Consider the following 21,576-nt stretch of genomic DNA (forward strand, 5'->3'; position numbering starts at 1 on the left):
CCCGCGCACGTCGCCGTCGTAGGAGGCGCGCCCAGGGGCGGAGCCGCACGTCGCGCCCCGCCCAGGAGGTGGCCCCGCCCCCAACCGCGCGGCGCGCCGGCCCTGCCCCTGGGCTCTCGTCTCCTCAGCAGCGCTCTCCTCAGCGCCCGGCCCCGCTGGCGTTCTAGAACTCGCCGCGCCGCCGCCTCAGGTGCGGAGAGCCCGGGCGCGGGCGGCGGCGCTGTCCCGGCCCCGGCCCCGGCCCCGGCCCCGGCCCCGACCCGCAGGTGGCGCAGGCACCGCAGGCCGGCCGCCGCCTCAGCCGGTACCGCCTCGGGCCCGCCTCCCCCACTCTCCGCCCCGCCTCAGGCCGGGCCTCCGCCTCCGCCTCCGCCTCCGCCTCCGCCTCCGCCTCCGCCTCGCCCGGTGCCGCCGTCCCGCTGCGGCTCCGAGCCCCGGCGCGGCCTGCACCTGCCCGGGGCCTCGGCCTGCCCCCGCCTGCTGCCGAGTGCCGCCCCTCTCAGCCGCGCCCGCCCGAGAGCGAGGGCGCCCTGGAGCTCCTCACCGCCCGCAGACTCTCCTGACGCCCCTGGGGCGTCCTCTCCTGCCCTGCCCGCCCGGCCCGCCCGCCACCCCCCGCCCCCGAGTCTGGCTCGTTGCAGCCCACCTGCCTGCTCACCTTTACCTGTCCGCCCGCCGCCCCGGCCGCGCCCTCCCTCCTCTGAGTGGACCACTCTGCCCCCACGCGGCTTCCGGGAACCCTCACACCTGCTTTACTTAACCCCTTCGGATGTCTGGGTGCCCCCAGCCACCGATCCTGTTCCCAGGACCCCAGTACCTCTGCCCCATCTAGTCTCCACCTGTCCTGCCCTGCCGTCCTCAGAGCTGTCACCTGTAGGCCTCGCTCCTGCCCTCCCGTCCTCGGAGCTGTCATCTGTAGGTCTCCCTTACTCTGTACTTTTGGCTCCAGAAAATTAATGTCCTGATTTACGTTTGAATGCCCACCGCCCCGCGCTGGGGGACATCTTTAGCCTGTGTGCCTGTCCAGCTCATAGATGTGCCCAACACTGGAGATATCTGCTGAGCTCACTTCCCTTTACCCCGAACCACAAACCCTCTTTCCAATCCCTAGATTTGAGCTGGTGGCATATCTACAGCTGTGATATGAGTGCATGTTTCATCTTCCATTATCCACCCCCCCCCCCAGCACCAATGAGGAGACTTGGTCCAGCCACCCAGCCGGGCTCAGCTGTACAGGTACAGGAGGATGGAGACACACTCATCCCCTTTGCCAAGTGAGTCCTCCCCTCCTAGTGGGGATGGGATGGAGGGAAGACGCTTACCTGGCTTCTCCCCGCCCCTGCCATGGCCCCCTGCCCAACAGGAGTAGCAAATGGAGGAAGAAGAGGTACAATGCCTGGTCCACAGGGGACCAATGATTCATTAATCTGTTCCACGAATAGTTTTTTTTTTTTTTTTTTTGTCTAGAACTACAATGTTCTAGATGCTAGAGTAAGCACCAGGGATTCAATAATTAGAAAGATAGGACTTACGTTTGGGAGGGTGGACACAGAACGTCCAAATGTAAATATAATTTCAATGAGTAAGAAATAGCATGAAAAAAAAATTAAAAAGGAGTGTAATAAAATGGGAAACAGAATGTCGTGGAGGAATGCCTAAGTGGCTCAGTCGGCAGTGAAGCTGCTGTCTTCAGCTCAGGTCATGATCTCCGGGTCCTGGGATTGAGTCCTACCTGGGGCTCCCTGCTCAACAGGGAGTCTGCTTCTCCCTCTCCTTCTGCCTGCCTCTCCACCTGCTCATGTTCTCTCTCTCTCTCTCTCTCTGTCACTCTATCAAATAAATAAAATCTTTAAAAAGTATGGAGACACAAGTTTAGATACAGTGGTTGTGGAAGACTATTCTGGGAAGATGAGTTTGAATTGAGATCTGAAAGATGAGAAGCAGCCAGTCTGATAATAGTGGGGTAGGAGGGGTGAGGGGAGAAGAAGGAATAGGAGGAGGGAGAACCCCAAGAAAGAAAGAAATAGGGGCACCTGGGTGCCTCAGTCAGTTAGATATCTGCCTTTGGCTCAGGTCATGATCCCAGGGTCCTGGGTTTGAGCTCCACATCATCATCATCATCATCATCATCATCATCATCATCATCATCAGGCTTCCTTCTCAGTGGGGAGCCTGCTGCTCCCTCTCCTTCAGGTCCTCCCCCCCCCCCCACCATGCTTTGCTTTCTCAAATAGATAAATCTTTTAAAAGAAAGGAAGAGAGGAAAAGAAAGAGAAGGAAAGAAAAGAAAAGAAAAGAAAAGAAAAGAAAAGAGAAAAGAAAAAAGAAAAGAGGCTTAGTATCTTCTAGGACCAGGAAGCAGGCCCACGTGACGGAAACTTAGTGATCAAGGGGAAAGTAAAGAGTCAAGTCAGTCATGGAGAGGCCAGCTCATATAGGACCTCATAAACCATTGATAAGAATTTGGATTTAGGGCAACCCTAGTGGCTCAGTGGTTTAGAGCCACCTTTGGTCCAGGGTGTGGTTCTGGAGACCCGGGATCAAGTCCCACATGGGGCTCCCCGCAGGGAGCCTGCTTCTCCCTCTGCCTGTGTCTGTGCCTCTTTCTCTGTGTGTCTCTCATGAATGAATAGGTGGAATCTTTAAAAAAGGGGGGACAAAAAGAATTTGGATTTTATGCTAAGGACTGTAGAACATCAGTGGAAAGTTTTAGGCAGGGAAATGACATGAGCAGACTTTTTTTTTTCTCTCTCCAATTTCTTTATGGTGAAAAATTTCAAACAAATACCAAAGTGGAGAAAATAATCATCATGCAGCCAGCGTACCCTTTTCAACCAGCTTCAAAAATGATCATTCTACAGGTGATCCTTTCATCTGTACCACCACCCAGCCTCCTCCTACGAAGATTGTTTTGAAGTAAATCTCAAACTGTGTCTCATTTCACACAACCCTGTGTTTTTTTAAAGATTTTATTTATTTGTTCATGAGAGACACACAGAGAGGCAGAGGCAGAGGGAGAAGCAGGCTCCCTGCGGGGACCCTGATGTGGGACTCGATCCCAGGACCCTGGGATCACGCCCTGAGCTGAAGGCAGATGGATGGTCAACCACTGAGCCACTCAGGTGTCCCCCACATGACCCTGTTTATTTTTTATTTATTTTTTTTAATTTTTATTTTATGATAATCACACAGAGAGAAAGAGGCAGAGACACAGGCAGAGACACAGGCAGAGGGAGAAGCAGGCTCCATGCACCGGGAGCCCGACGTGGGATTCGATCCCGGGTCTCCAGGATCGTGCCCTGGGCCAAAGGCAGGCGCCAAACCGCTGCGCCACCCAGGGATCCCCTGCGCCACCCAGGGATCCCACATGACCCTGTTTAAAGGGTTAGTCACACTACTTTGGGCAGAAGAGATGATGGGGGGAAGGGGTAGAATGGAAGCAGGGAGAGCAGGAGGGGTCTATTGCAACACTCTGGGCAGGAATAGTGGCAGTGGAAGTGGAAAGGTGAGGAGTGGTCAAATCAAGTATATTTTTTGAAGCTTTAAAAATTTAAGTGAAACTTTTTTTTTTTAACTTTATTTATTTGACAGAGAGTGCATGAGCAGGGGGAGTGGCAGCCAGAGGGAGAGAGAGTGCATGAGCAGGGGGAGTGGCAGGCAGAGGGAGAGGGAAAAGCATGGAGCAGGGAGCCCAACACTCCAAGCCCAAGGCTCCATCCTAGGACCCCAAGATCATGACCTGAGCTGAAGGGAGATGCTTAACCCACTTAGCCACACAGAAGCCCCTAAGTGAAACTTCTTTTTAAATTAAAAAAAAATGTTTAATGTAGGCTCCATGCCAGGTATGGGGCTTGCACTCACAACCCCGAGATCAAGAGTCGCATGCTCCATCTATTGAGCCAGATAGGCACCACACACACCTTTTCTAAAATTTAAGTGAAACTTTTTTTTTAAAGATTTTATTTATTTATTCATGAGAAACACACAGAGAGAGAGAGAGAGAGAGAGAGAGGCAGAGACACAGGCAGAGGGAGAAGCAGGCTCCATGTGGGAAGCCCGATGCGGGACTCTATCCTGGGACTCCAGGACCATGCTCTGGGCTGAAGGCAGGTGCCAAACCATTGAGCCACCCAGGGATCCCCTAGGTGAAACTTTCTTAAGTTTTTTTATTTAAAGTAAAATCTGGGTATATCTTAGATGTACAATGACATGAGTTGCTGCTGGACTGGATGTGGGAGTTGAGGGAAAGAAAGTTGAGCAATAGCAGATTTTTTGGGGACTAGCAACTGGGCATTTGGGGCATCTTCCCTGAGGTGGGGAAGGCGAGGGAGATGTGGAGTGGGTAGTTGAACATGCCCTGGAGTCCAGGGGAGGAGCTGAGGGTGTTGCTCAACACATGGTAGTATATAAGTCAAGGGCCTGATCGAGATCACAGAAGGATAAATGGAGATGAGAAGAGAGGGCCCAGGTCCAGCCTTAGGACACTGCCCTGGGGAGCAGGAGAGCAGGTGGCATCCAGGGTAGGGCCTTTGGAAGTGCTGAGCGCTGTTCTCAAACTGCTCTGCACATCCCTTGTTACCTAAAGGACAGTAGTTTCTCTGAGTTAGGGGAGACAAAGTAGGAGTCGACAGAGGTCCTGCTTTGCTGGGTCCTTGCACTGACAGGACGGAACGTGCCCATGCCCGTCACATCAGCTGAGTGGCTGGGGCCTTCCTCTTTAATAACTGAATGTGATGTTCTCTGGGTGCGGGGCATAGAAGTGGGAGATTCGGTGAGATTTGAGGCTCAAATGACTGCCAGTCTCCCAGATCAGAGATCTCACCACCTCCTTTGCTGAAATGGTTGAGAGATCATGTGGGCCCACACAGAGGGGACCAGCTTGTCCCTGGAGGGAGAAGATACTGTGGGGGATGAGCCAGCTCCAAGCCGACTGTGTCCTCCTCTCAGGTGTTCCAGAGTCATCAGCCGATCCACATCCCCCAGCCTGCCTCCCCAGCACCTCGGGCTGATGCCCCAGCGTTACAGAGACATCTTCTGGGAGAACCTTAGCCAGAGGCCCAGGTGGGTAGAGCACAGAAAAGGAGGGGGAAGAAATGCTGGATGGTTTTACACTGAGCCTTACAGCAACAAGCCCTCGTCTGGCCCAGCTGGCCCACTGACTAATGGACGCCATAGCTCCTACTGCCAGACAGATGGGGGGATGGGAAGCGGTCAGAGACAAAGTACAGATGGGGGTGTCCTGTATACAAAGTTCCCCTATTGTGCTTTACAGCCCCACCTGGACAGAGGAACAGTATGCCCCACCCCTGCTGGTATGACCAACTTTGTGCCCTGGGGCACGTCTTGGGTAAACTGGTACCCACTGGCAGGCTATCTTTAGCTGACCTTATTACCTCCTCCCTCTGGTGTCCCCCAGCCTGTGCACTCACCACGCCTCCTTTCTTTGTATCAGTCACCCTGCTTTCACCATCTGAGCTTCCTAAGATCCCCGTGTCCCTGTTTCAGCCCAAGCCCTCCTGAGAGACCCCGTTCTGCCCTCTGACCCCTTTCACCCCATTCTGGGGCACAGAGAGTCCCTGCTTGCTCCCAGCCTGGCCTGAACCCCCCTGAGGGGCTCCCACCCCCGGAGGTGCTTTGCAGAAGAAAGAGAAGGAGGCCCCAGGTGGCAGGAATGCAGCAGGGACCTGGGTGCATCCCAGCCCGGGTGAGGGCTGTCGCGTATCACCTGGAGGATCTGAGAAGGCGACAGAGGCTCATCAATGAGTAAGGAGAGAGACACCTGCACTCTGGGAGCCACACAGGGTTTGAGGGCAGGAGGGTTTGAACTGAAGAAGGGGTGGAGGGCTTTGAAGGAGTTGGAGGCTGTACTCAGAGTAACCAGGGCAGGCCCTCCACCCTGAAGAGACTGGGAGGGAACCAAGGGTGGAGGATGAGCCACAGGAACTGCAGGGAGCCGAAGTGCATCAGGGAAGACTTGAGAGCTATCCAGGGAACTGGAGGACGGCGGACAGGAGGGTCCTTCAGTCTGGGGAGAGCAGAAAGGGGGGGCGTGGAGGGCTGGACATCCAGTGATAACACCCCTGGGTCCCGGGGAGAGTCGGGAAGCTTGGCCTCCAGGCACTGGGTTTTAACCCTCAAGTCCCCACAGAGAGAAGAAGGCCCAGTGGGGCGGTTCTGGGGCTGCCTGTGAGCCCCTGGCACTCGCTGAGGGCAGCAACAGAGTCCCCGGCACCTCCAAATATCAGGATCTGGAAGAGGAGAGGGCTGCCTATCCACAGGAAGAGGGCCACCCTCTCACCACTGGCAGGCCCCAGGTCTGGCGGAGGGACCTGGTGGGGTGTGGGGTGGGGGCGCTGAACTTGCCTGGAGAGACAGGGGAAGCTTGGAGCCAGGTTGGGGAGCTGGACTGGTGAGGGACAAAACAGGGCGGGGGGCTGGGAAACCCGGAGCGACGGCCTCTCCTGTTCTTCTCATTCTTACAGCTGGTCTGGTCACCCTGGAGCCCCCGGGGCCAGGGCGGGTCTTGCCTCCCGGGGCGGCTGGGCTCTCTGGCCTCCTGCACCGCTGTCACAGCCAGCAGGCAGCCCCTGTGCAACCCCTGGGGGACGGCAGTGCAGTCTGAGGAGTGAGGATGCCCCAGATGCCTCCGCGGCCCCCAGGCCCGCTCCCTGGCTCGGTGCTCCGCCCTGAGTTCCGGTATTAAAAAGCAAGCAAGCCGAACCCAGTGTGTCTTTCTACGGGTGTTGGAGAGGCTCGAGGGGAAGGAGGGCGCCGTCCCCTCCTCGGGGACCTGAAGTGAAGTCGGGCCGGGTCCCGCGGAGCCCAGAGTCCCCGGCGCTTGGGCCGCCGCGCCCCGCTCTCCGGACCGGGGCTCTGGGCGGCGGCCGAGCCTCCGCCCCACGACCCCAGAAGCCAGCCCCGGCCTACCCCGCGCCCCGCGCCCCCAGCCCCGCGGCCGCCGCCCGGGGCTGCCCGGCCGCGCCCCCATCCCCCTAACGGGAGGCCCCGCCCCGTGCGCAGTGACGTCGGACGCCGCTGTCAGCGGGCGCCGGGGGGGGGATTGGTGTGGGGTAGAATGGCCGCTGCCGCCGTCACCCGCGGGACCCCGGGAGGTAAGACCCGGGGCCTCTCGCCCGCTTCTCCGCCCACGGGCCAGGGGGCGCAGCTCCGGGGCCAGGCCGCCGGGCGTGGCTCGGGGACCCCTGCCCCACCACCCCCCCGGCTCTCCCCCACGCCGGCTCCCGTCCTCCTCCCCCGCGCCAGGGGGCGCCGCTCCGCGCAGGGCCCCGCGGCCGACCTGCGGCGCCGGCACCCACGGGGGACCCCGCGTCCCGGTCCCCCGCCCGGCCTTGCCGCCGCGCGCCCTTGGGCTCTGCCCCGCGGCGTCCCCGGGGCGCCCTGCGTGCAGGCGGGAGGCCGACCCTTGCACGTCGGGGCTTCTCCGGGGACCCCCGCCCCGGGCCGCTCCGCACCCTGGCAGGCTGCCTGGCCGGGACTGCGCACCTGCGCCTTGGGGCGGAGTCCTCACGCCGACCCGGCTGCCCTGCACACCGCTTGCGCGCACGGGCCTCCTCCCCTCTGCACCCCGGACACCTGGCGGAGCTCGTCGCCCGGAGCCCGCGCTGAGAGCATCCTCCAGCTCCCATCTGTTTCCTCGGGAGGGTGGGGGCTCGGGCCGGAGCCAGAGCGGCGGATGGGGTACGGGGGTGCTTGGCGTCCAGGGGAAGCAGAGGCGATGGGGGAGAGCGCTGGTGGGGGAGGGGAGGGCCGGGCCGTCGGCCTCCTAGTGGAGGATGGGTTGTCCTGAGGGTGGAAATGGGGGCCTGGGTACCTGGCCCGATCTGACGGGGTCTGCCCAACCTGGCTGAGAGAGAGGAGGTTAGGATCAGTCGTCACATCTGCCCTTGCAAATCGCAAACCGAGAAGGAACTCAGGGTGTGTCCTGTATGGCCTAGCTCTTCAGTAGACTTGGGTCTCCTGCCCTCACCCCAGCACCCAGGCTCTCATCTGCCCAACCGAGCTCCTAGGACCAGGTGCCCGGCGTCCCAGCCCCCAGGGCCCTGACCCCACCGCAGTCCCAGTGTCTATGAGAGAGCCCCTGCCGTGGGCCCTCCCCCTCCCCCACCCCACTTGTGTCTTCTGATGACTCTGTCGGTGTGTCCCGTTCCCGCCCCCCAAGCGGGTTCCTGGCACCAGGTCTGGATTTTCCCTCTCCTGCCTTCCCAGCACTACCCTCACATGTCAGTGTGGCCCCTTCTCCTCCTGTCTTTCCTGGATCTCACCACCCAGTATCCTTCTCCCAGCTCATCCTCATCCTGTGTCAATCGGGAGTGGGGGTGGGGGGGTGGAGAGGGGGCTTCTGCCATGACTCTGTTCTCTCCCTTCCCAGCACAGACTCCCCCTCCCCCCGGCCCCTCAGGCCGGGGGTGACCTTGCCCCCTGGAGCCCTCACCATGAATACCAAGGATACCACCGAGGTTGCTGGTGAGTTCTCAGCCCAGGTTCCCAGCCCTTCTTTCTCCTGGCTGTGTTGACCCTCCACTTCTCATTCAGGGTGACCTCTGTTCTCCTCCTGGTCATGGTTCCAGTTCTCCCCAGCGCTTGGGATTCACTCCCTTTGCCCCAGGCTGTCAGAGGTGTCCAAGGCGGCTCGGCTCGCTAAGCCCTCCCTTCTGATTCCCTCTAGAGAACAGCCACCACCTGAAGATCTTTCTCCCCAAGAAGCTGCTGGAGTGTCTTCCTCGCTGTCCACTGCTGCCTCCAGAGCGGCTACGGTGGAATACAAATGAGGTCTTCCATGGAGCCCTGGGAGAGTGGGGCCAGGCAGGATGGGCTGGGGGGACTGTGAATGGGGGTCTTCCTGAGTGCAGAATATTGCTCTGAGGTCTTTGGGGGTTGCAGAGGAGGTATAAGGACCTGCATCCTGTGGGAGCTCACTGCTGGGCTTATCCACCTGGATAAAAGCAACAGCAAGTGGCAGCAAACTATTTCTTACAAACTGGGCACTGTGCTAAGCACCTGACCTGAGTTGTCTCATTCCGTCCTTTAAGGACCCTGTAGAGCAAACACTTGTTCTCCTTGCACTGTGGAGGAGGAAACTGGTCTATCTTACGGAGTTTATTTAATTCCAGAGCCTCTGCCTTAACCACCACTGATGCTGTCTCCTGCTGGAGGCATCATTCTCATGTTATCCACCTTACAAGCCTCCTACATACAATGTTTCGTGTGTACCCGGTGCTCTATCATCATCAGCTCCATGATTTCATTAGACTAGAGTGGTCAGCATGAGGCTATCTGTGTGTGTTCTTGCCAGAAATGCAGTGGGGGGAGGCTAGGGCAGTGAGTGGGGCTTCGTGGAGATCTGGGAACAGATGTGGTCTCTGGGGTGACTAGGGTGTCCACACACAGAGAAATGTGTGTGTGGTATTTCAGGCCCATGGGATACTAACAATCAGGAGCTCACTGCTCAGGGCACATTCAGAGAAGAATCTGTGGCCTGGTCTGGCAGGAACAGTAGGTGGAATATAGGTAAATCATGGGAGTGGCAGTTTTATCCCTGGTCTGGGAGAACCGTGGAGTCAGGCTGAGGAATCCGGAATTCCTGGCAGCGTCAAGCCATTGAGGATTTTGGAGCCAGGAATTGGCACCAAGATGGGATTTAGAAAGTAAAATCATATGTGGCACGAAGGACAGAGGAGGAAGAGTTTGGATTTGGCCCCAGGATAAAGACTCAAGCTGACAGGGAGGGAAGGAGAGATTAGACTCATCTCTGAGATGGGACCTGGGACTCTTAGGAGGGCAGTGGTCCTTGATGGGAGCCTCCACTAGCCACCAGAGCGCAGCAGAGAGGGAGAATGAGGGACCCATGTGGGAGGCTAGGCCCAGACTCTATGAGGGGACCCCCACCTGAGTGTCCCTTCTTTCACAGGAGATTGCATCCTACTTGATCACCTTTGAGAAGCATGACGAGTGGCTATCCTGTGCCCCGAAGACAAGGTGAGCGAGTGTGTGAAGATGGGAATGGCGGGGCTCTTGGATCCTGCCCACAGAACTCAGGGCCAGCCCTCCCCCCATCAGGCCTCAGAATGGCTCCATCATCCTCTACAACCGCAAGAAGGTGAAATACCGGAAGGACGGTTACCTGTGGAAGAAGCGGAAGGATGGGAAGACCACGAGAGAGGACCATATGAAGCTGAAGGTCCAGGGCATGGAGGTGAGGCAAGCGTCCAGCTGTGTGCCCTGGCCCACCCTCCTCTGTCTCCTGCGGGGCTCCCACCCTGCTGCCCACCCTTGCCTTCTGGCTCCTGTGGGTCAGCCCGTGGGGGCCTTAGCCCATGCACCACTTCCCATGTCCCTCCACTTCCCATGTCCTTCTGTAATCCTGCTCTCCAGGACATAGGCTCCCCCGGAGGGCATCCCTCACCCCCACTGCCCCTTCCCCTCACTTGTCTCACATTCCACCAAGGGTCCACATCCTGAACTTCTGAGGTCTTTCTCCCCCGAATCACTGTTCCTCCTCTGAGACACGCTCTTGCCCTCGTCTCTGATTTCGAGACAGTCCCTCCTACACTTTGAGGCCCCAGCCCCACTCTTCCCTTCTCTCCACCCTCATCCACGGGGAACCAGGACCGGGAAGGTGGGGTGGGAGGGGGTGGGCAAGGGCTGGAGAGGACGTGGTGGAAAGACTGGGATTCCTGCAAAGGGACTGAACAGAGGAAGAGTTGGGGAGCAGACTAGCCCTCCCCCCACCCCAGCCTGTCTCCTGGCAGTGTCTCTATGGCTGCTACGTTCACTCTTCCATCGTCCCCACATTCCATCGGCGCTGCTACTGGCTGCTCCAGGTAAGGGCAGCCAGAGGCTCCCTGGCTCTCAGAGGGACATGGGGTCTGGGACGATGGCTGGAAGGACCACTAGGGTCTGCGTGGGAGCAAGGGGCATGGGGGATGGGGGAGCCGGAGTTCAGAGGTGGGGGTGCTGCCTGGGGAGAAAGGCACAAGGAGGCCGAGCCCCTGGGGACCCCACAGCCCTGTGTGTGCCCTTGTACTCTCAGAACCCTGACATCGTGCTTGTACACTACTTGAACGTCCCTGCCCTGGAGGACTGTGGAAAAGGCTGCAGCCCCATCTTTTGTCCTGTCAGCAGCGACCGTCGCGAGTGGCTGAAGTGGTCCCGGGAGGAGCTGCTGGGGCAGCTGAGGCCCATGTGTAAGGCGGCGGGGTTAGGATGGCGCCCACAGGAGGAGTGAGACAGGGCATCCTGGAGGGCCCGGGGTCTGCATCCATCAGTGTGGGGTTACTAGGTCCTTCCGGGCCTGGAGGGCACTTCCCTAAGAGGGTGCAAGGATGCCTGGGGTGTTCTGAGGTCTTGGAGTAATGGAGAAGGGGCTGAAGGACATTTGTGAGCTGCATCCTGGGGCTTGGGGGGCCATCATGGTGCCTTGGGGACTGTCCTCTGGAGGTCCCACAGCACCCCCCACCACACCATCACCACTCTTCCAGTTCATGGCATCAAGTGGAGCTGTGGGAACGGGACAGAGGAGTTCTCCGTGGAGCAGCTGGTGCAGCAGATCCTAGACACCCACCCGACCAAGCCCGCACCCCGAACCCATGCCTGCCTCTGCAGTGGGGGCCTCGGTGAGTGCCACCTGGCCCTGGAGCCCTCTTGGACCAGGGCACCTCGGTCTTGCTAGGATTTGCGTGCTGATTTGCACATCTTTTGCATATCCCAGAAAGATGGCCAGATGAACAGAGTTCTTCCTGCTTGGGGGCTTGTCTGGGGACTCCCCGACCCAGCCCAGGCCCTTGATCTGTCTGCTGCCCTCAGCAGCCCCGGGCCAGTCCAGCATGACCGTTTACACCCAGCCTTTGCTTTACTCCTAGTTCATACCCCCTGGGTTGTGTTCTTATGTCCTTTCCATATGCCTTTCCCTCTTCTCTCCAGGGTGCCCCCCAGAGCCCCTCCAGGCCTGTTTAGTTTTGGGGGAAAGGGGACCACTCCTGCCTCCCAGTGGCCACAGCCAGTAGTGCAGCGCTGTGATCTCCCTCCCCTTTTCCATGGCAGGTTCCGGGAGCCTCACCCACAAATGCAGCAGCACAAAACACCGCATCATCTCTCCCAAAGTGGAGCCCCGAGCTTTAACCCTGACCTCTGTGCCCCACCCACACCCCCCTGAGCCCCCTCCACTGATAGCCCCTCTTCCCCCAGAGCTCCCAAAGGCACATGCTTCCCCTTCCTCTTCCTCGTCCTCGTCCTCTTCTTCCTCTGGCTTTGCAGAACCCCTAGAGATTAGACCTAGCCCCCCCACCTCTCGAGGGGGTTCATCCAGAGGAGGCACCGCAATCCTCCTCCTGACGGGACTGGAGCAGCGTGCGGGGGGCTTGACGCCCACCAGGCACTTGGCTCCCCAGACTGACCCTAGGCCTTCCATGAGCTTGGCTGTGGTTGTGGGCTCTGAGACCTCTTCCCCACCTGCTCCTCCCAGCCCTGCCTTTGACCCAGATCGTTTTCTCAACAGCCCTCAGAGGGGTCAGACCTATGGAGGGGGCCAGGGGGTAAGCCCAGACTTCCCCGAGGCAGAGGCCACCCACACCCCCTGCCCTGCCCTGGAGCCCGCTGCTGCCCTGGAGCCCCAGGCGGCTGCTCGGGGGCCTCCTCCTCTGCCAGGAGCAAGTGGGAGAAGAGGAAATCGCTTCTTCATTCAAGATGATGGCAGTGGGGAGGAGCTCAAGGCCCAGGGGGCTGCCCCACCTGCACCTTCACCTCATCCCTCGCCCCCACCTTCACCTGCCCCCTTGGAGCCACCAGGCCGGGGAGGAAGAGGGGAGACCTTGTTTGGAGGAGCTGCAGGGGCCAGTGAACTGGAGCCCTTCGGTCTTGCATCATTCCCTGACCTCATGGGAGAGCTCATCAGCGACGAGGCTCCAGGAGCCCCTGTCCCAACTGCCCAGCTCTCTCCGGCTCTTAGCACCATCACAGACTTCTCCCCGGAGTGGTCCTACCCAGAGGTGAGTCTCAGGCCTGTCCCTCCTCCATCCCACTCACCCAGCGCTGCCACCCACTTGATCTCCGTCTGCATGGCTTCCCACCCTTCTCTGTACACAGAGCATCAGAGTAGGTGCATCCCTGCTTCACTCCCTCCCTTCCCCTGGGTGCACCCCCAGGTGCCCTCAAGGACTCTCAGGGTGTGATTGCAGACTTTGGGAAGCTGAGGGTCTGTCCTCCACGGTGAAGTTCTGCTCTCTAGTGCCCCAGAGGGGGAAAGGAGAAACTTCCCTGGGAGGACCGTGGGAGCCCAAGGCAAGGGCTTCCGCCCCCATGACAGCTGTCTGCAAGTGAGTGGGTAGCCTTGGGGGAACAGCGAGTTCCCCATTCCTGGCAGGAGTGTTGGGAGAAGGGACAGGCTAGCTGACCTTACCTCACTGGTCCTGCCCAACCCTTGTACCCCAGGATCTAGCACAGGGCCTGCTGGACTGCAGATGCTCCCTCAGGGTCTGAATTAATGATGAATGAGTGAGTGAATGTGAATTAATGATGAATGAGTGAGTGAATGAACAGCCAACAGAGTTCTAGTCACGTGATTCTGGGCTTTGTCTCTGCAGGGTGGGGTCAAGGTGCTCATCACAGGTCCCTGGACAGAGGCTGCGGAGCATTACTCCTGTGTTTTTGATCACATCGCTGTGCCAGCCTCTCTTGTCCAGCCTGGTGTCCTACGCTGCTACTGTCCTGGTATGGGGCAGTGGGGGAGAGGCCTGCATGTGGGCAGGTGGCTTCAGGACGTACCTGGGAACCAGTGTGTTAGGTCCTGAGGCTGAACCTGGTGTTCCCCCAACGGGCAGATGAGTCTGGGCTCTGGGGTCAGAAATCTAGTCCTTAGCTGACTGGTCACGTTAGATGAGTCTGCTTCTTTCTCAGGTCCATGGCTTCCCCTCCACTGCCCCCCCACACCTTAAGGTCAGGCCTTGACCCAGTAGGTCCCCAATGTACCTCCAGGGCCTCTGGCTTGGTTGGGGTCAGTCTCCGGATCCAATTCAGGGAGCTCTTAGGTGCATAAGAAGGAGGCGTGGGTCTCCCTCAACCAGCTTTGGACCTAAAGGACATTGCTTTCTAAACCGGTGCTGTCCAGTACAGTAGCCTCATGGGCCTCCTTAAATTAACTAGAATTAAGATGGGAAAGTTGGCTCCTCCGTCACAGTAACCACACGTCAAGTGTTGAGTAGGCACGTGTGGCTTTGTGCTACCCTGCTGGGTGGTGCAGATCCAGAACATTCCCGTCCCTGGCTTAGAGGTCATTGCCAAGGCTCGCCTCTGCTCTTCTGCCACTGGCTGTGCTCCTCATGCTGCACCCCACAGTGTGGCCCTGGGACCTCTGGGACCACCAGAATGACAGGCTGACAGACTTGTCCGTGAGGGTGCTCTTCCCCAGCTCAGCAGCTGGCCCGGTGGTGTGGGGGCGGGGGGGCACAGGGACACCCAGGAGGCTGGGTTTTGGGATTAGTTCAGCTCGTAGTCTTGGGATCAGGGCCCAGTGGTCTCCTTCTCAAGGCCATAGACACAGAGCCCGGGTGGGACACAGGTTTCACTGTAGTGAGTGGTGATTTCTCCTTCCTCGACCTTAGTACGAGGCTCATGACCTCTGCACCCTGACCTTGGGAGTTGGGCTTCTTCATAAGCACGGGTATCTGTGGACTGGGAGCGTCCAAGCTCTGGAGCTGATTTAACCATGGGGTCTGCAATCCCAGGTGTCTCAGGCCCAGTCCATTGTGGGTATTAGGCAGTTGACTGAATGGAATTGGGGGCCCCCAGGCTCCAGGAAGGGCATCAGGCAGCCAGCTGCGGAGTGGTTGTGTGTGGTTCTCACGTGGACAGAGCCCATGTCGCTGACCCTGCCCTCCCCAGCCCATGAGGTTGGGCTGGTATCTTTGCAGGTGGCGGGGCGGGAGGGCCCCCTTTCTGCCTCTGTGCTCTTTGAGTATCGAGCCCGCCGGTTCCTGTCATTGCCTAGTACTCAGCTTGACTGGTTGTCACTGGACGGTGAGTACCCTGCGTGGCGCCCAGCAGGGATATGCCTCTAGGCCCCTCAGGACTCAGGCGCCCACCACCCAGCTCCTCCTCCACAGGTCATCTGTAGAGGGGGCAGCGAGTGTCCATCACATTGTCTTCCCTGGAAGGCTTGAAGTGGGGCATCCCAGCTTTTGGCCCGTCCTCTCTGGGGAAGGGAGGGATCTAGGAGACGAGGCCAGCGGGTGGGAGCAAGGGAGGGTCTGGCGCACGTGTGTACTGATGCAAGTATGATGCATCTTCTCTACTTTCGATGATGGGTGCTTGCGGTCAGAAATTTGTCAACAACAAAGAAGCAGAAAGTAGAAAAGTACTTGGATCACTTGTTGGTGACATTCACCTTTAATACACCTGTACAACAGAGACGCAGGCACACATGTGTGTTCCTCTATGGGTTCTCCCTGCAGCAGCTCTCCTCCTCCCTCCCTCCATGGGGACTGTCTCCTCTCAGGGGCTGCCTTCCGCCTCACCCTCAGGGGCCCTCCCACAGCCTGTCTGGCTCCCTGTCAGCCTGCCCCACGGATTTTGCCCTGGGACTGTCCCGCCTGGGTCACTCTCCCCTCTTCCACCATCTTCTGTCCCTCTGCCCACTCCTTCACCTTGTGCATCTTTCCTGCTCTTTCTGCTCCCCGAGCACTGTCCTCCCCACCATTGCCCTAGGCCTTCAGCACCTTCCATCCTGGTGTCTCAGGCAGGACATGCACAGCCTCCACCCTGTTTCTCTGCCTGTTCTCCCACGGCTCTGATCCTCTCCTGCCTCCCCTCCTTGTCCTCGTGGGATCTCAGGAGGGGATGGTTATGGCTTGGGGTGTACGTGTGCATGTACATGTGTGTGAGTGTGTGTGTGTGCATGCATGCATGCACACGTGTGAGCATTCCTGTGCCAGGGGTGGGGGAAGAGGAGGAATGCACATGGCTGTCCATCTTTGTCACCTGCCAGCCCAGCCATCCTCCCTGGGGACAGCTGCGGGGGGTGGGGGGGTGGAGGGGTTGGGCTTTCTAGATCCCAGCTCCTTAGCTCCTGGGGCAGTGGTAACAGAGAGGAGCGCCAGAGTCCCACAGCCCCGCATGGGGGACAGAGGTAGGAGGTAGCATCTGGGCCAGGAGCTGGCGAAGGGTTCACCTAGAAGGCTCGGGGCATACGCAGGATCTGGGGCAGCTTGGGGCCACAGGCTGGAATTCCTACCACATCCAGGTCTTGAAGGATGTGGTTTTGGTTCTAGATGCTGGTCCCAGGTGGCTGGGGAGTGTTAAAGACCTAGTTTAAGGACTGTGTCCTGGGCAGGCTGTATTCAGGGTGGTGATAAAGGGACTGTTTGGGGGAAGAGAGGAGAATGTAACTCTGTTGTATCGTCACCTCCTAGATGGTGGGACAGGTCCAGCTGTGGTGCCCGGGAGTCTCCCAGACCCCACCCGCCACTCAGCCTCCTGTACCTCTTCCCCCTTAGACAACCAGTTCCGGATGTCCATCCTGGAGCGGCTGGAGCAGATGGAGAAGCGCATGGCCGACATGGCAGCAGCCGGGCAGGCTCCCTGCCGCAGTCCCAATGCACCTCCAATTCAGGTACCTCCACCAAGAGGAGGGTCTCCCCGGAGAAGCAGGCTCTGCTGTGTGACTGTCCTGTTCCTCCTATTCCCAGCCTCCTCCTCCCTGGCGTCCCCCGCTCCCACTCCACCCCAAGGCAGGAGCAGTTATTCTGGGCACCTTCTTGGCATGACAGGCTTCAGAGTATTTCTGATTTGAAAGGGGTGGGGGTGAAGGCAAGTGGGGGTGGGGATCAGGAGAGCAGGGGCCCGGTACTTGTGGGCACGAGTCTCTGAGGCAGTGGACAGGGACAGGACTCTGGGCTCAGGGAGGGAGAAGCCACCTGTGGACATGGCACTGATGGGAAAGACTGGGTGAGACCTGGCTGCCTGGGCAGCTAGAGGAAGTGAGCCATGTGAGCAGGGGACACCCAGGAGCCCAAACCAGGTCTGGGTGTTGGGAGCCTGGGGTGGTCAGGGCTGTCCCAAGCCAGGGCCCAGATGCTCAGGTCCCTGTGTAAGAGTGTCTGTTCCCCAGGATGAAGGCCAGGGGCCGGGGTTTGAGGCCCGAGTGGTGGTCTTGGTGGAAAACATGATCCCACGCTCGACCTGGAGGGGTCCTGAACGTCTGGCGCATGGAAGCCCTTTCCGGGGCATGAGCCTTCTGCACCTGGCCGCTGCCCAGGGCTACGCCCGCCTCATCGACACCCTGAGCCAGTGGCGGTGAGCGGGTCAGCGGGGAGGGGGGCAGAAGTGCCAGAGGATGAGGAGGAAGAAGAGGACCTGCAGCCCTGGTCACTGTGGGAGGAGGGGTTGGGAGAGGACTTGTGACACTGATCTCCTGACCCTAGTGCTTCCAGATGGCTTGCTCCCCAGTCCCTTTATTTCTGAGGCTCCCGCTTGGCCTGTTTTTACCCTGACTGGGCTCTGATGTCCCCATCCCAAACCCTCCAGGAGCATGGGGACAGTGAGCTTGGACTTAGAGCAAGAGGCTGACCCGCTCAACGTGGACCACTTCTCTTGCACCCCACTGGTGAGTGTGTGGTACAGTGCAGGGAAGAAGCGGACAGTGCATGGTGGGGCCCCAGGCCTCACCTCCCCCCTCCCCACTGTCTCAGATGTGGGCTTGTGCCCTGGGGCACCTGGAGGCCGCTGTGCTCCTCTTCCGCTGGAACAGACAGGCGCTGAGCATTCCTGACTCTCTGGGCCGGCTGCCCCTGTCGGTGGCGCAGTCCCGGGGTCACGTGCGCCTGGCCCGCTGCCTCGAGGAACTGCAGAGACAGGAGGCTGCAGCCGAGCTTCCACTTGCCCTGTCACCACCCTCCTCCAGCCCAGACACAGGTGAGGGCTGTCCCCCATCTTTGCAAGGGGAGGCTGTGGTGGGGAGAGGAGGGGTGGCCAGAGCTCCGCTACCCTCACCCACCCCCCTCGCAGGACTGAGCAGCGTCTCCTCACCCTCGGAGCTGTCGGATGGTACTTTCTCCGTCACGTCAGCCTACTCCAGCGCCCCAGATGGCAGTCCTCCCCCCGCCCCTGTGCTGGCCTCCGAGATGGCTATGGAAGAGACCATGCCAGGCCAGCTCTCCTCCGGTGCCCCTGAGGGCCCCCTATTTCTCATGGACTGTGAAGCCACCAACCCCCAAGAGCCGGTACCCTCACGGCCTCCTTTCCCCCCAGCCCCAGAGGGTGGGGCTGCCTCAGAGGAAGCAGACAGCCCCCCGGCTGTGGATGTGATCCCGGTAGGGCACCCTACACTGCTCTTGTGCATGGAGCTGAGGGCCAGAGTGGGGGTGCGGGTGGGCAGAGACACCTATCATCCCACAAAACCAGAACCAGGCTCTGGCTTCGCTTTGCGAAGAAGGGACCATTTACCCTCCTCTGGGGACAGGCAAAGTAACCTTTTGCTTACCTCCTGTCAGAGCTTGTGACTCCAAAATCGGGAGGCATCCAAGGTTAAGCATTCTGGGGCACAGCCTCAGGCAGAGCTGGGTCTAGGGGTTACCATGGATCCCTGCAGACACAGAGCTCTTGGGGAGCCAGCGTGATGCAGGGAAGCAGGTGGAGCAAATTGCAGAGAGGCTGGCAGTGAGGAGGGCAGGGCGGAAGCATGCACGGGGCAATAGCAAAGACTCAGGCCGGGAGGCAGTCTTTGAGGGTAGCAGCACGCTGCCCTGCTAAAACCTGGGGTGAGCATGCCTTAGAGAGGCGCCCCAGGGTGACTGGGTAGTTTATGTACAGCTTGGAGAACAGGGTGCTGCACGTGGCCGGCTAGGGGTGCTGTGTAAGCAGCAGGTGACAGACTGGTTCCTGAGGAGCTCGAGGGGCCAGGGCTGTGAGCACGGCTGAGCCCATGGGGAGAACGTGCTGGCGGCTGGCATGGGGCAGGCCCCAGGGGGGCAGCGGGCAGTTAGCCTAGGAGGGCAAGTGCTCAGTTCCTCCATGCCCACTTGGAGCAGGTCTGTCCTGTTCTGCTTTCCACCTCTCAACACAGAGAGCTGTACGTCCAAGTAGGAGCCCAGGGGCTATAAGTGCGAGACTCTGAGACGGTGGCCGAGGACAGGGACAGCCATCCCTGAGGCCTCATCGTCTGGTGGTGAGGGGAGTGATGGGACAGGAGGGGGACTCTGGCTACAGCTCTGGCAGGGACACCAGCTCAGGGCTCACCCAGCTTCTCCTTCACCCAGGTGGACATGATCTCACTCGCCAGGCAGATCATCGAAGCCACACCAGAGCGGATTAAACGAGAGGACTTTGTGGGGCTGCCTGATGCTGGAGCACCAATGAGGGAGCGGACAGGGGCCCTGGGGCTCAGCGAGACCATGTCCTGGCTGGCCAGCTACCTGGAGAATGTGGACCATTTCCCCAGCTCAGCCCCTCCCAGGTGAGCAGCTCAGGACGAAGCATCAGACCTATCAAAGCAAGATGGGATCGAGAAGAGGCCTTTCCTACAGCCAAACTCCACTGCGGCTCAGGCCCTGGGGCCTTTGAGGAAAGGACTGGAATTGGCTGGGGACCCCTGAAGTCCCTCATCACACTCCGTTGCTGGAGGTCTGCCTTCACAGAGGTCCCCAGGTGAAAGAGGGGGACTTCAGATGCCCTGTGACCTCTCCTCCCTGTCCCCTACAGCGAACTGACCCTTGGAGCGTGGGCGCCTGTCTGTCCCTCCAGCACCCTCCTGGGCAGAGTTTCTGTCCGCCTCTGCCAGCGGCAAGATGGAGAGTGACTTTGCCCTGCTGACGCTATCGGATCATGAGCAGCGGGAACTGTACGAGGCAGCTCGAGTCATCCAGACAGCCTTCCGAAAGTACAAGGTTCGATGGCTGGGGGGCCCAGAGCATGAATCACAGCAGCTCAGGCCAGGGGAGATGGTGGGCTCCTGGCAAACCGAGGGACAGGTCAGATGGTGGAGGTTGGCAGTGTCCCAGTGGTGTGGGCCTCTGGGTGTTGACTTCCTTCTCTTGCCTCAGGGCCGGAGGCTGAAGGAACAGCAGGAGGTGGCAGCCGCTGTGATCCAGCGCTGCTACCGGAAGTACAAGCAGGTGAGCACTTTCTCCCTGGGAGGCACACCCACCAGTGTGTGCACACACTCACATCCACTGTGCCCAGCATCCAGAATGCTGCTGACGCCCTAACTCCCCTTCTCTCTCCACAAGCTGACCTGGATTGCACTGAAGGTATTAGGGCATGAGGTCTGGGTGCAAGGTTGTCTGTGAGGATTCAGCCTTTCCATGAGCCAAGAGCATGTGGATTACAGACTGGCACCAGCTGACTCAGGGGTGACCTGCAGGGTTCCGGGTCTCTGTTCCTCCACTTCAGCCCCTGTCCCTCCCCCTGTCTCCAGTTTGCACTCTACAAGAAGATGACCCAGGCGGCCATCCTGATCCAGAGCAAGTTCCGGAGCTACTACGAGCAGAAGCGGTTCCAGCAGAGCCGCCGCGCGGCGGTGCTCATCCAGCAGCACTACCGCTCCTATCGCCGCCGACCAGCGGGCACCCTGCAGGCCCGCAGCAAGTAGGCGGCCTGCAGTCCTCCGTGCCCGTGCCCCCCTGTCCGCAGAGACCAGCCCCAGCCCAGCTCCTGCCCCAGCCTGTCCCTGCAGGGCCCCAGGGGCTGAGGGCAGGGGTTGCTGTGCCAGGGCCTCTCATCTTTTCTTCTTCCAGCAGAGGCTCCTTTCTCACCAAGAAGCAGGACCAGGCAGCCCGGAAGATCATGCGCTTCCTGCGGCGCTGCCGACACAGGTACTCCCTTCTCCGGCTGGGTCCCCGCCCCGCCCCCCCACACCCTCCCCCACTGCGGGCACCTGCGCCCCCCCCCACACACACTCCGCGGCACATGGGCAGGGCACTGACTCCCTCCCGGTCTCTCCACAGGATGAGGGAACTGAAGCAGAACCAGGAGCTGGAAGGGCTCCCCCAGCCCGGCCTGGCCACCTGACCTACGCCCCACCTTCCTCACCGCCCTGGGGGCCGCTTCTGGCAGTCTTAACCGGGAGAGGGCTCTCCGGGGGAGGGGAGACCCTGTCGGCAGCTGTTCCCCCCCCACGCCCCCGCTCTTCGGCCCCCCCAGACCCGCCCTCCTCCTTGCATCTTCAGCCGTGACCTGCGGAGCCGTGCCTGCGCCCGCCTCAGCCCCCTCCTGACTTGCCTTATTTATTTGTTGGACGCGTCTCTGAATGTATCCGCCTCGGCCCCCACCCGACTCCGCATGTTGGCGTGTGTCCCCCTACCCCCGCGGCCCGCCTCCCCGACGCCCGCGGGCGGCCCCGGGCCGGGGAGGGGGTGCGGCGTGGGCGGGGTGGTCCCCGCGATGGGGGGGCCTGTACATACTGTAACATACAGATTATAGTGAAGAATCTATTTACGGCGCCGCGGGGAGGGCCACGGCGCGGCGGGGGCCCCCGGCCGGCTCCACGAGCACTTTCTACTTGTGCATGGGCTTGGTTTCTACGAGTTGCCATTAAACATCGCTGCACCAGCCAGCCTCCGGCCTCTGTCT

The 21,576-nt window shown here is 59.8% G+C and overlaps 2 protein-coding genes across 10 annotated transcripts; both read left to right on the plus strand.

The window, feature by feature from the left end:
* The first annotated feature begins 43 nt into the window (after positions 1 to 43).
* INCA1 (inhibitor of CDK, cyclin A1 interacting protein 1) lies at positions 44 to 6,720 on the plus strand. 9 transcript variants are annotated; one of them, XM_025428744.3, is made up of 7 exons: positions 44 to 190; positions 1,187 to 1,274; positions 4,948 to 5,061; positions 5,273 to 5,312; positions 5,570 to 5,763; positions 6,140 to 6,314; positions 6,483 to 6,720. In XM_025428744.3, the coding sequence occupies exons 2-7, from the start codon at positions 1,192 to 1,194 to the stop codon at positions 6,627 to 6,629; spliced, it is 753 nt and encodes a 250-aa protein (XP_025284529.1). In that variant the 5' UTR covers positions 44 to 190; positions 1,187 to 1,191; the 3' UTR covers positions 6,630 to 6,720. The 9 variants fall into 9 exon arrangements, with proteins under 9 accessions (XP_025284529.1, XP_025284525.1, XP_025284524.1 ...); XM_025428740.3 differs by having other exon boundaries at positions 6,149 to 6,314; XM_025428739.3 differs by lacking the exon at positions 44 to 190 and adding an exon at positions 616 to 915.
* A 728-nt stretch (positions 6,721 to 7,448) lies between these two features.
* CAMTA2 (calmodulin binding transcription activator 2) lies at positions 7,449 to 21,555 on the plus strand. Its single transcript, XM_025428718.3, is given in 24 exon segments — positions 7,449 to 7,698; positions 8,390 to 8,484; positions 8,687 to 8,790; positions 9,929 to 9,996; positions 10,078 to 10,213; positions 10,770 to 10,841; positions 11,051 to 11,204; positions 11,499 to 11,633; positions 12,061 to 13,004; positions 13,599 to 13,725; positions 14,896 to 15,030; positions 16,506 to 16,621; positions 17,120 to 17,304; positions 17,536 to 17,614; positions 17,700 to 17,922; positions 18,016 to 18,320; positions 19,266 to 19,462; positions 19,708 to 19,714; positions 19,716 to 19,892; positions 20,049 to 20,120; positions 20,235 to 20,255; positions 20,423 to 20,592; positions 20,745 to 20,819; positions 20,952 to 21,555. Coding segments are annotated over 24 exon segments (3,666 nt in total). The 5' UTR covers positions 7,449 to 7,693; the 3' UTR covers positions 21,016 to 21,555.
* The last annotated feature ends 21 nt before the right edge of the window (positions 21,556 to 21,576 follow it).

Source organism: Canis lupus, chromosome 5, assembly GCF_003254725.2.
Source record: "Canis lupus dingo isolate Sandy chromosome 5, ASM325472v2, whole genome shotgun sequence".
Classification (NCBI taxonomy): Eukaryota; Metazoa; Chordata; class Mammalia; order Carnivora; family Canidae; genus Canis; species Canis lupus.

Coding starts and splice junctions, on each gene's coding strand:
- INCA1 (XM_049110101.1), top strand. CDS start 3,248: ATGCACCGGGAGCCCGACGTGGGATTCGATCCCGGGTCTCCAGGATCG. Junction 3,385..4,947: donor CACATGACCCTGTTTAAAGG/GTTAGTCACACT, acceptor TCCTCCTCTCAG/GTGTTCCAGAGTCATCAGCC. Junction 6,315..6,482: donor TCACCACTGGCAGGCCCCAG/GTCTGGCGGAGG, acceptor TCATTCTTACAG/CTGGTCTGGTCACCCTGGAG.